Source organism: Podarcis erhardii (assembly GCF_964252035.2).
Source record: "Podarcis erhardii genome assembly, chromosome: 3".
In the NCBI taxonomy this organism is placed as follows: Eukaryota; Metazoa; Chordata; class Lepidosauria; order Squamata; family Lacertidae; genus Podarcis; species Podarcis erhardii.
In genome coordinates this window covers 5,678,818-5,692,531 of record NC_138507.1, presented here as the reverse complement: position 1 = coordinate 5,692,531, position 13,714 = coordinate 5,678,818, and the positions used below count along the sequence as shown (strand labels likewise).

General features: G+C 41.0%; 1 protein-coding gene across 4 annotated transcripts in view; it reads left to right on the top strand.

Annotated features, from left to right (window-relative positions):
- Window positions 1-11,332, top strand: part of SERTAD2 (SERTA domain containing 2) — a 146,822-nt gene extending 135,490 nt beyond the window's left edge. For all 4 annotated transcript variants that reach the window (XM_081855691.1, XM_081855689.1, XM_081855690.1 and 1 more), the window contains one exon: window positions 8,641-11,332. In XM_081855691.1, the coding sequence (XP_081711817.1) occupies window positions 8,645-9,604 (960 nt within the window). In that variant the 5' untranslated portion in view covers window positions 8,641-8,644 and the 3' untranslated portion in view covers window positions 9,605-11,332. The remainder of the gene's footprint in view (window positions 1-8,640) is intronic.
- The last annotated feature ends 2,382 nt before the right edge of the window (window positions 11,333-13,714 follow it).

The window sequence follows — 13,714 nt, the reverse complement described above, 5'->3', positions numbered from 1 at the left end:
TAAACTATAGTTTAAAATCAGCGATGGTTTTAACAGGTGGGATGGCTTTGCTCCTTTGCTCCACATGTGGGAAGAAGCAAGCAGGCTTAGGAGCAGAAGCCCCCTCAGGGCTTGAAGGTCTTTTGTCTCTCTCTCTCCCTTCTCCCCTACAATCTGATTGTAGGAACATTCATTTCTGCCTTGCCTCTTGTGAATCTTTGGCTTTCTTATTTAATTTTGATCTTCCTCCCCCTTGGAGTGCAAATACTTATACTTCAGTATGACAAAAGGAATCATAAAAACAAACTTGACGAGGCAAGCTTTTAACAAATGTAAATGGGCTCTCAAAAACAGCTTGTGATATATCGTGGGTATTATGTTGGAAAAGGTTCCCCTTGGGCTGGCCTAAGAACTTGGGAGTGACTGAAGTAGCTCAGCCAGCTCCAGCTCTTGAGAAGGCATATTTTGGGTGAGTGTAACCCAGGCATGCCTTGGCTAACATCATGGAGAGGCTTTATACACCAGGGAGGATAAGTGTTGGATGAGAGATCTCCAGAGTTCAGAGTGGATTCAAGCTGGCAGATCATTGCTCTTCCACTGTTACAGTATGTGAAGTTGGAAATGGCCACTACCTACATTTCAGCGGGTGCAGAACGGCTTAGGTGTGTTCATCGCCTTCTATTATTTGCCCATAGCAGTGGCTTTGCATTGTAAGTGAGAAAAGTTCAATTTTGAGCATGTTTCTTTTAAAGCAGTAAAGAATGAATTATATGTGAAAGTAAACAGTCCCGTGTACAGGAAAGGCTTGGCTGAGTCACTTCAAAGCTTAGCACAACCCCCACAGCAATCCTGAGAGAATCTGCTATAATTTGCTTCTTTTAAGAAAAAAGAGAAGGCATTTTAACTTTTTGCATAATAAACCTTTAAGTCCTGTTTTTAGAAATCAGCTCTTTTAAACACTTAAGGCAAAGCAACCGTAGAAAGTAGAGTGTTATGGGTAGTGCAGACAAAGTATTTGCTACCCATATTGTCACCTTCAATAACCAAAGTGGGGTTGCTTTGCTTTATAGAGCTGCTGTTTTTTCTAATGGCACAGCATTGCACAGCCTGACAAGTTTTAATGATCCAGTACTTTGTGATGTTGTCTGTTTATGTTATGATCAAAAAGAAGAAAAACCAAAAAGTGATTTAAAAACAACAGCTTGCTTGTAATGCACCTTTCTCTCTGATGGGACTCTAGGCGGCTTACATATAAAAATAAGAACCATTTAAAAGAATTAACTGCAGCAAAACATTCATCTTTATAGCTGCTATTCGGCCTAACAAGGAAAGTTTTAGTCTTGTCCAAGTTTCCAAATCCCTTTTGATTTCTGACCAACATTTCTCATAGTTGTCCTTAAACAAATTCAAGTTTTTAGAGGTCAAGAACACCCCTAAATATTTTACCTTTTTAACCACATTTAATCCTGTCTTTTTAACCACATTTAATTTTTGTTTCAGACCCTGCAGATTGTGGACAAAGTGGTATGCTTCGGAAAGTGGCAGAGGGATATTTCTAAGTTTGTTTGGCAGGGCAAAAAGCCCCGAATTAAGTTTAAAATACTAACAGATGCGAAAGAAAGGGGGGGATTTGCCCTGCCAGACTTGAGGTTATATTATGAATCTGCAGCCTTCTGCTGGTTGAAAGATTGGTTTTTGTTAGAGAACACCGATGTCCTAGATCTGGAAGGGTTTGATAACGCTTTTGGGTGGCATGCGTATTTGTGGTATGACAAGGTTAAAGTTCATAAAATGTTTAAAAACCATATTGTTAGAAGAGCAATCTTTATGGTCTGGACAAAATATAAAGACTTATTGGAGAGTAAAACACCAAGGTGGCTTTCACCGGCAGAGGCCAAGGCACGCAAGAGACTTAACATGGAGGCCTACTGGCCAAAATATTGGGAATTAACAGAAAAAGATGGTGACAATTGGAAGCTGCAGAGTTTTGAAAATGTAAAAAGTAAGGTGCGAGACTGGTTGCATTATGCCCAAATTCGGGAAATTTTCAAAACAGACAAAAAGGTTGGGTTCCAGGTGGAAAAATCGAAATTAGAGACAGAATTGTTAGAACCTAAAGACAAATTACTTTCAAGAATGTATAACTTGCTGCTTAAATGGAATACACAGGATGAGACAGTCAAATCCGCCATGATAAAGTGGGCACAGGATATTGGACATAACATTATGTTTGAGGACTGGGAAAGGTTATGGACCACCGGATTGAAATTCACGGCTTGTACTGCCCTGAAAGAAAATATTATGAAAATGATATACCGGTGGTACATGACCCCAGTCAAGCTTGCTAAGATATATCACCTGTCTGATAACAAATGCTGGAAGTGTAAAGAGGCGGAAGGGACATTCTTTCATCTCTGGTGGACATGTCCGAAAGTGAAGGCCTTTTGGGAAATGATCTATAATGAATTAAAAAAGGTATTTAGATATACCTTGCCTAAGAAACCGGAGGCCTTCCTTCTGGGCATTGTGGACCAGAATGTGTTAAAGAAGGATAGAACTTTTTTTATGTATGCTACAACAGCAGCAAGAATCCTCATCGCAAAGTGTTGGAAGACACAAGATTTACCCACACTGGAGGAATGGCAGACGCAGTTGATGGACTATATGGAACTGGCGGAAATGACTGGCAGAATCCGAGACTTGGGAGAAGAAAAAATGGAAGAGGACTGGAAAAAATTTAAGGACTATTTACAAAAATATTATAAGCTGTATGAATGTTAAGAAAATGCACTTTTTAGGAAATATTAGCCCCAGCAATGGTAATTAGGTGAAATCAAAATTAAGGCACAAGAAAAGAGAGGTGAAATTAAGAAAAATCTTTATTGCATTGCGTTTTAATCACAATATATAAGATCATGGTCACAATAACTTTGATTTTGGTAACTTGAAATTGAAAGATACAATAACGAATTGAAAGATACAATAAGTAATGAAATAAGATAATAAATAGCTGAAGACTTTGTATTATGAACATTGGGTTATAAATATATTGAAATGGGTAACATGACAAAATGAAAGATACAATAAGCGATGAAATAAGATAACAAAATGCTGAAATTGGTATTATAAATAATGCAGATTCGGGAAGATGTGGGGAAGTCCAAAGATTCTGTAAAAGAAATATGATTTATGAAACTTTTGTATTTTATTCTTTGTTCCTTTTTATTTTGTAAAATTAATAAAAATATTTTAAAAAAATAAAAAAAAATAAAAGAATTAACTGCAGCACTCCAGGTGCATGCTTGATGGCTCTCAGCGTGCCCAGTGTCTCCCTGGGGAGAGAGAACATTCCATGCTGCTGGTCCTGGGGAGGTAGAGCTAAATCTCACTTTTGGGGACCAGTGCTAAATCACAGCATCCTCATGCACCTTCGATTCTTGGAAGGCAGCCAAGAAGCTTCAAGTTTTTAAAAACTTGCAGGTTTCCTAATAGTGTTACTCAGTGCGTTTTTCTAAAAAAAAAAAAAATGTTTAGGGGTACTCTCATTTTGGCTCAAGAAAATCACCATTTTATAGTTCAAGTTGGGGGGGGGATAAATACAGTAAATGGACAAAAGTACAAAGATTCACAAAATGTTTAGGGGTATGTTTGCCCCTGTGTCCCTGGTGTTACTATAGCATTCTTTTTTCTTTTCTCTCCCCCCCCCCTTTTCCCTGTGAAGAATTACTCCAGAGACACTAGACTTTTTGTGTTCTCTCTAAACTGAAAAGTTTGTAGCCTGGCTCTTAAAATATGTCTACTCTGAAGTAGACTACTCTGAATTCAGTGGGGCTAAACTTCCTGCTCAGTATACTTCAGATTGTAGACTTAGTTCTCTCTCAGCTTTTCTTCCTGTTCCTGATAAAAGAACTTGCCCCTCACTGTAGAGTATTTATTTGACAGCTTAAAAACCATTGGCATTCAGTGTGCTGTTGGCGAGTGAAGAAATTGTTTGAAAAAGAGTGTCCTCATTGGAAAACTGTGAAGATGGTGGCATCTTCCAGGGATATTGTTGCACTGTTTAAAAGGTGCTTTAGGATTGCTACGATTCTTGAGTGTGTAGCTCAGGCAATGGCTTGATTCAGTGAACTGCACATACATTCTTAAGCCGCAGCTTACATGGTCGAATGCAAGGCAAAACAGATACAAAGAATTTACAGCACACTTGTGGCATAGAAAATAAACTGCTTTTAACTGAAATGGATTCCAGTGTGGAGACAGAAGAGCACTGAGAAAGCAGGGTGGGGGTGTTTCAGTGTGATTGATTAGCAAATATAGAGCATGCAGGGATCAAGATCTCTCCTCTCCCCCACCCATCCCTCCCCCACCCATTCATTCAGGGACTCAAGAGGAAACTATCACAGACAAGGGCACATTCTAGCCTGGTAAACACACCTACAGCGTGTACAGAGAAGGCCTGGTGAGAGTGTAGTGCAGCGAAAGTCCTAAAGGGCCACACAGAGAGTCCTTGAGGGCCACACCCAACCCCTGGATTTGAGGTTGCCCACTAGTGCTTGAGAACAAGTATGTGTGGCCATCATGGAGTTGCAGTGCTGTGGAGCATTTCTGCATAATAAATGCACACCCATTTTTTATCTGTTAAGGACAGCTCATCTTCACTCCGTTGCAGTGTTTTGTGCCCAAGGCCTATGTCTTACAAGAAGGGCGGGACGCAGGTGAGATTGCTGGACATCAGGTCAGCAGTTCGAATCTGTGTGACGGGGTGGGCTACCCTTGCTCTGTCCCAGCTCCTGCCAACCTAGCAGTTTGAAAGCACACCAGTGCAAGTAGATAAATAGGTACCGCTCTGGTGGGAAGGTAAACAGTGTTTCTGTTACGGTGTTCCATTGCGCCAGAAGCAGTTTAGTCATGCTGGCCACATGACCTGGAAAGCTGTCTGTGGACAAATGCCGGCTCCCTCGGTCTGAAGTGAGATGAGCACCGCACCCCAGAGTCGCCTTTGACTGGACTTAACTGTCCAGGGGTCCTTTACTTTTACCTTTACCTTTTAGTAGGCTTTAGTTTGCTTTTAAAAAATGTAATCTACCACCACTTGCAACCTTGAGGCATTGTACAACTGGGGTAGAAAGCAGACCCAGAGTTATAGGACAGATTACCGGTATATTCATGCAGGCTGTAAGTGAAAGGCAGAAGATCTAGCTGTTGGACAGCCAAGATCCCAGGAGCTGTAAATGAAGCCTCTTCTTTATGCCACCTGACATCCTCCTCTCTCTCCTTGCAGATTGTGATTTGTCAAGGGTGGGGGATGAGCAACAAGTTCCTCGGGCACAACTGTGTCACCATCAGAGAAGCTCACAAGGTGTTCTTCCCAATGAATGTAGACCAGCCTTAGGCCCAGTGGTGTTCTTTGCTCTAGCTCAGCTGCATTTCTTAAGACAAAACAAATTCCTTCCAGTAGCACCTTAAAGACCAACTAAGTCAGTTCTTGGTATGAGCTTTCGTGTGCATGCACACTTCTTCAGATACACACTGTGTGCATGCACACGAAAGCTCATACCAAGAACTGACTTAGTTGGTCTTTAAGGTGCTACTGGAAGGAATTTGTTTTGTTTTGACTATGGCAGACCAACACGGCTACCTATCTGTAACTGCATTTCTTAAGGTTACAAAGCAAACACTTAGTTCTTTACCTATAACCTCCTCCTTCCTGAGTAGCTTTGTGTTTCTCTGTTCGGTGAGGAAGATGAGCAGCGCGTCTGGTGAGGCAGCCCAAACCTACAACTAGCAATGGCATTCCCTTCCAGAGATAGAAGGACAATAGCCAACCCTATCAATATCTTTGGCGCTTGCGTGTCATTTTTACATCCCCCTACCAGGGTAGTGTTTTGATAAATATTCCCATCCTAATTTACATTAGGGTGTGTGCTGTGGAGGGAATGCTTTGTGCGTGCTTGTATTTTCTGCTTTGGAATAACTCCAAAGAGAACTCTTGCAGCTGCAGTTCCAAGGACGGTGTACCTTATTCACTGAGGTCTTGAGGAGGAGGGAGGGTTTTTGCGGGGGGGGGGGATAAGCTTTACAGCCTGGGGGCTCTTGCCACTACAGTTGCTTCAACAGTCGGAGCCGAAGAAAAAATTCCTGCACGTATGATGTGTGCAGCTGTGTTCTAGATGAAGAAGAAATTCAGGGATCGGTTAGGTGGGCAGGCAAGTGACTCCAAATGATGTTGGCTGTATGCCTCTCGGTTGTTAAGCTTGAATGACTGGCACACAATTATATGTTAACAGACCTGGTGCTTTGGACTGAGGCTTCAAATTCTAGATGAAGCAGAGGTGAGCAACTTCTTATTACAGCTGGAAGCTCGTATTCTCCAGAAGCAGTCAGACATGGGTCCCTGCCTGAATAGATTCAGAAGACCAGGAATTGTCTAGTATCTGCTCTGTGCATGGCGCCTGAATCTGTGTAAGCAGTTCTCCATAAGCTCAGCTCTCCAAACAGCTGCCAACAAGTGGCAATAGACTACAGATCACCCCTTTTAACTGCAGGGGAATGTGTCATGATGTCTTAAGGCAGAGGTAGCAGACCTTGGACCCTCCAGATGTTGCTGGACTACCACCCTCATCATTCCTGATTCTTGGCCATACTGACTAGGACTGATGGGAGTTTGAGTCCAACATCACCTGGAGGGCCACAGGTTAGCTACCATAAAGGCTTAAGAGGCTATAAGTTAAATCCTCTGTCTGTGTCCTGTTAGCAGAAGAATACAGGAAATCTCAAATCCCAGAGTAACAAAATTCCTACTTTTGCAACCAACACATCCAAATTTTACATTAGGATTAAATGATGCGCATTACAATGTCTTATTTTTGGCGCACACTTGTTGCAGGTGGCATCTCTGCCAGTTTTCATGTTATTTCAGTGGTTTAGCAATGGATTGCACAATATCATGGGACAATATTTAGATATAAATCAAGGGCTGTCCCATGGGCGTAGGCAGGGGGGCAGCTGCTCCCTGATCAAGTAAAACAATAGAAATATTTAGCTAACTGACTGATCACGTTGGTTCTGCCCCCAACAAAAGTCCTCCCCCCCCCAAAAAAAAATACTGGCTACGCCCATAGGCTGTACCTGTATTAGGTGAGGACGTCCCACCATGTGATTACCAGTTTATATCAGTTTGGAGTCCCTTACTGAATTAGCAGAAACCAGTTTCAGCTTCCGCATTCTCTCTGTAGCCCTGATAGCTAAAATTTTCCTTATCTTTCAGGGAATGGGCTTAACCAGTGAGCCTAAAGGACTGTTTTAATTCTGCAGGGCAGGCCCAGGATATTTTCCTGCCTGAGCCAAAGGACAAGATGGCATCCCCTTCCCATTCTATTTAGATAAGTTGACCAGGCAGGCACTTGAATTTTATTAACACTGGTGATCGGGAAGCATCTTCCTCTGCACCTGAAGCTCCAAGCTGACTGAAGGGGTGCAGAGCAGGCCACAGTTCTGTCCCCGATCCTAAGCTGCTTGAGGAACCTAATGTCCTTCTGCATCTGATTCTGAGATGTGGCCACAATACAAAAGGCACTTCCTGCTCTTACTTCCTCTCATGTGACTTAAACCACATATTTGCATTTGAATGTTGAGGCCTTCAGCTCTTTTTCCAGTGCCCTTCACTTGTTAAGGTTTCTTTCTCACTTAAGCTTTGTCAGTAGCAAAGAAACTGTAGCATGGGGCTTACCCCACGTGCGACTCCTTAATATTTCAAGCTGCATGCTTACTGTGATGGCATCAAATGTTAGCAGCATGAAAGAGAGAGATGGTTCTCTCTAGGATGTTTGTTCTCTGGCTTGAGAACCTGAGCAGAAATGTCTCTGAATCTGTACCTTAGACCTTACTTTAGAGTAAGGCCCTTTGCATTCGGGTCCCAGAACCAGTGCAGGTTGGAATTCCCTCTTTCCAAATTAATTACTATCACACACACACACACATACATGCATATCTACACCATTCAGTTATTCTGATGTAAAAACCCCATGAGTAACTTTGATTTCCAACTCATATTTGGTTTGTGTTTAGGGGTAAGTTAAATTAGACAAGTGCTAGATTAAAGGCAAGAAAAAGAGCCTAGAATAACCAGGAATTCTGTCTGCTTTCTCCCTCAAGGATAACCTGGTGAAGACGGGGAATGGGGGGTGTCATTCCCTGGTTCTCAGTGGCTTCTGCATGCCAGACAGAGAAAGTTTTGACTTCTCTTTCTTTTTCTTCTCTATGCCCCATGCAGGGTGCAAGGTGAGGAGAGCATATGATACCCAACATCTCCGTCTCTGAAACTAACTGATCTCCTCAGTATGCGCTATTCTGCATGCCTGAGCAGAAACTGTAACTTTTGATAATGTGTGTGAATCTGTTGCTTTGCTACTCGGCAGAGTTCAGGCGCGCATGGCAAGCTGCTTTGATAGAGAGCTGGGTCCTTTTTTCTTTTCTTTAAAGGGCGAAAGCACTTCAATTTCTCTAAAATTTCAAATGCCTTGTGCATTGTCACTCTAATAATTTACAAAAAGACCAAGACCACAGTTTCTGTGCAGTTCTGAGGACTTTTCTTAAAGCAAGATATGGATGTTGCATGTATTTATTTTTTGCTTAGTTATCATTTCCCCCTTTTTTTCCCAGATATATGTTGGGGAAAGGAGGAAAGCGGAAGTTTGATGAGCATGAAGATGGGCTGGAAGGCAAAGTGGTGTCTCCTACCGATGGTCCATCGAAGGTGTCTTACACCTTACAGCGCCAGACTATCTTCAACATTTCCCTTATGAAACTTTATAACCACAGGCCATTAACAGAGCCAAGCTTGCAAAAGACAGTTTTAATTAACAACATGTTGAGGCGAATCCAGGAGGAACTCAAACAGGAAGGCAGCTTAAGGCCTGTGTTCATCACCCCTTCACAGCCTCCAGACCCTCTTGGAGAAAACTTCCGGGAGGTTCAGCCTGCCTTTAGCCATCTGGCCTCCCCGCCAGTCCACCCCACTGACTCAGCAAGCACTACTACGCCACTGGAGTCTTGCCTCACCCCTGCCTCTCTGCTTGAGGATGACACTTTTTGCACTTCCCAGGCTATCCTACAAGATGGTCCTATAAAACTACCACCTCCAACTATCCAACCAGTAAAGGACAGTTTCTCCTCAGCCTTGGATGAAATTGAGGAGCTCTGTCCAACACCTACCTCCGCTGAGGCAGTAGCAGCTACAGCAACAGAAATGACAGCGTCTGATAACTCTAAAGAGAATTCCAGTGAATCCAGCATTCAGAAGTCCGAGGGAGTCCAGGAGAACAGAATAAATGAACCTAAACTAATGGACTCTTTACCTGGCAATTTTGAGATCACAACATCTACAGGTTTTCTTACAGACTTGACCTTGGATGATATTCTCTTTGCTGACATTGATACTTCTATGTATGATTTTGACCCTTGCACATCTACTACGGGGGCTGCCTCAAAAATGGCTCCTGTCTCTGCAGATGACCTCCTAAAAACTCTGGCTCCCTACAGCACCCAGCCAGTAACCCCCAATCAGCCTTTCAAAATGGACCTAACAGAACTGGATCATATAATGGAGGTGCTTGTTGGGTCTTAAAATATAGCAACTTTTTACAAAAAATGTTCCAGTATAAACATTTGGTAGTATTTTCACAACCTTCTCCCTTCTTACAAATCTACGCAGACAGACAGACAGACAGACAGACAGACAGACAGACACACAGACACACACACACACACACACCACTTTGCATGCATCTTTGCTTGTCTTTTTCTAAAAAGGATCACACTAGTTTTTGCTTCAAGCAGAGTTGGAGTGCCTTCATCCATGTATGACCACTTTTAATGTATTTTTGAAAGTGGTTTCTCAAGGGAGACCTGAAATCCTGATATGGGGGGATGCATATTGTAAACAATATTAATATGTTTGACAAAAAAATGAATTGTAAAAGCTAAGCACAAGGATTATGTTGGGGGAAAGCTGTAAATTGCATGTGCATATTTGTCTATTTTTTCTATAAGTTTTACTGCAAGAGGTGAAAATATTATTTAGATAATCGCTGTAACTTTTTGGCATTTTAGCCCTGTCTAGGTTGACATAGCAATTCAGCCTTTTTAGAGGTATTAACTATTCCTCTTTAAATGTTGCATTTACATGGCTCTTAAAAGAAAAATACCTGCTACCCAAATTTATTTTATATTTTTGTACAGATTCTGCAATTTATGATATCGGGGTCTTTTCTTAAAAAAAACAAAAGAAAAAACAAAAATCAAAAAACAAAAAGCTGTTTATACTCACACACAAAAAAGGAAATAGCTATTTTGGTAGGATTTGCTCACCCAGTTCCGGCATACACCTTCTGATGTATAAGAACTGCTTGTAGTTTTATACAGACTTGTAGTGTTTTATATGTGTATAATGGTGCAAAGAGAAATTTGGATCAAATCATTCTAAAGTTGGCCTCCCAGAATCCAGACAAACATCCTTGAAGGAAAAGGCCAAGGGCTCTTCCCTTTTAAAGTTTCACAAATATTTGCTCCCTACCGCGTACTACTGTGATTTTAACAAAAACCTTAGAGCCATGTCTATTCCAACACTGATGTCAAACAGTTGGCAGGAAATAGCTGTGAAACTTCATTCTGATTAAATTCCCTCTTCCTCCCTCCCTGCCCCACCCTAAAACGATCAAGAATGTTTTTTTTTAAATCATGAAATGAAGCATTTTTAAAAAATTAAAATACTAAAACCTGACTTCAACCACATTCTTAACAGAAAATTAAGCATCCTTAAGTCATTTGCTTGGGAAAGGCCCATTATGTGAGCTGGTCATGGAGCAGAAATTTAGGATCCAAATTAATGGCCTTCTGTGTGCTTAACTCTCTGTTGGATTGCAGCCATTGTATTTGCATCTAGTCTTAGAATGTCATGACTTAGTAAGTTGCAATTATTTTTAAATGGAACTATATTACAACAATGTGTCTAGCCTTTTTTTAAAAAAAAAAAATTTTTTTTTGGCTGCATAAACTGGCTATGCTTACTTTGAAAGTAAGTTACATTGAAGTCAGCGACGCTTTCTTCCATGGAAATGTGTTTTGGGGTCTTGGGAGGAGGAAATGGTGTAACGCGAATATACTGTATTCCTTTGAATTAGTCTTACCTTTCGCCTTTTCTTAGAACATACTCACTGTGTTAACAAGTGCTGGGAAAAAAAGAAAGAAACTTCAGTATTACTGCAGTGAAATCATCTCTTTCAGCAATGGATGGACTCACTCAAATATCCTCTGCTGTCAGAACTGGAGCCTGTCCCATGGCGAACTCTTGGTGTCTTCTCTAGGGTTGGTTTCTTGAACTGACTGTGTTACCTATTTTATTTTGACTCGACAACTGCAGCTCTCTATGCATGTCTCCCTTCCAACTGCAGTCTTCTCATTACAGCTACTGTTGCAATTCCCACCCCCTCTGTTTTCATTTGTGATGTACATTTATTTTAAAGAAAACTTGCAATGTTATCTATCATGCCTGTTGCTGAAATTGCTATGGCATATTAATTTTAAATGGTACTTAATTGAGTGCAGGTTACAAACTATATTGTTGATATGCATATGGCTTCTTTAGGAATAACTTTTATATTTATTTAAGAATTTTTAAATTATGTTTTATGTAATTTGGCCATATTCAGTCAGTTCTGCTCACTTCTTGTCATGGATTTAAAAAAATGTGTCTTGTCTGCCTTTAAGAAGGCAGCTTTATAAAACTGGCACTTTAGAACAGGCCATCTCTATTTATTTAAAATGCATATAATGTATTATGTGGCATGCACACTCGGCTTCTCATTCCCTTACCAACCAACTTGGCAAATAGAGAATTGCTTGTCTGAGCTAAATGCATCGATTAAATCCCAATTCGGCCATTAGTTTTTAATATTTTGAAAAGTGTCACTCAGTGTGAAATAAGTGAAGTTTTGAGAGAATACTTTTGCTTATCAGTGGTGTGTATGGCAGAGGGTGAGCCATTCAAAACTCCCAATGACAGGGTCTAATAACTCATCTAGATCCATGTATACAGCTGGTGGCATATAAACCATAAATATAAATTAGCCGGTCACACAAAACTGTGTATTGGTGGAGTCTAGCCTTAACAATAACTCCAAAAAATTTACTAGCCCACAGCACTTTCTACTGGCCCATTGACCTACCCACATCTGCGCTAGAATTTTGCAGCACCAGAGTAGTCTCAAGTTGAAAGAGCCAGCTCACTTCACAGTTATAGAACCTTCTCTCTGGGATTGAACTGTAGATGATGCTTCTGTGCCCCAGGCTACCAGCCAAGTTACTAGTTACAGCTTTGGGTGCCGATATTGAAAACTGGAGAGTAATCACATGCATTACAGGCATGGCTCAGCAATTGTTAAACTTACTCCAAACATCTCTCTGCTGGTGCAATATTAAGTTCAGGCTAAAATCCATACAGTTGTAAGCATCATTAAGAAGAACAGCAATGTAAAATAAGTGCTTTCACCATTGTTAAAATCTGATTCTACACTAACTTAGAAACAACTGTCCTCCTCTTTGGACTAGCTAAGAATTTAAACAAGTTCCATATGTTGGAACATCGTTTTTAGAGCAAAGCAGTAAGTTGTTTTTCAAAAACTGGCCCTTATACCCTGCACAGTGAATCCATTATAACTTTTGGAGCTGAAGTCTATCTTAGAACATAATTTGGAGCAAATGGGTGGCACATGTGACCAGGAAAAGCAACTTCTCTATAGTATTTTGTGTCCAAATGACCAAGTGTTTCTTATAATGCGTTGTAGCCCTTGAATATATGAACTGAAATAATGTCTGCTCTGGATAGCCTTCTCCCCAGTGTGACTCACATTTCTTGAAGGGCCAACTTTGAACAGGCTATGATTTCTCTCCCCCGCCCCCGAAGACATGAAAACTAGGGGATTTTTATTTACACTCATGTGCAATGTAGTTACAAGAAGAGAGCAGAATTTAAAAGAGCTTTTTTGAATCTGAAGTAATTTTTTCCATTTTGTTTTCCATAAGTTATTTATTCCTTCTTATTTTTCCTTTTGTAAATATATTTATTTTATTGTGAAGCTAACAACATCTGGATTGTAACATGTACAGAATGTATGGTAGGAATGTATTCTCTGGTAGGAATGTAAATCCATACGAGAGGGGAATGAAAGTTAGGTTTGAAGAATAACTGGGTTCTATTCAGGATACATGTCATTCACAAGATTCTTCCCCCATTTCTCTACTCCTCCCTTTCTACTATGAGTAGATCTGGTTGGATAGAATTATGCAAAAGAAAAAAATGGTTTATAGACTTAGTTATAAAAATTGAGCTGTTTTGTATTCTTGGTTACTTTTTAAAAGGGCCAGATCCTGTTTTCAGCAGCCAAGCATGGCCTTGGTTTCTCTGAGGCTTTGACACACCACCTTTGCCCCTTTAGAGACCTTAAGCAATTTATTCTCGCACTGGTACTTGAGTCGGACAGGTGTGTTAGGGCAGCATCATCTGAGGCACCTGAGTATGCTTGCCGATCACTGTAAACATGCACACAAAGACCTGGCACCTAACTTGTTGTTGAGCAGGGCACTAGCATAGCAAGAGAGGAGGTTTCAGGCCAGCTTTCAAAGTGCACTGTTGAACTGGTCATTAGGATAAAACGGTCTGACCACGCAAGAAGAAACA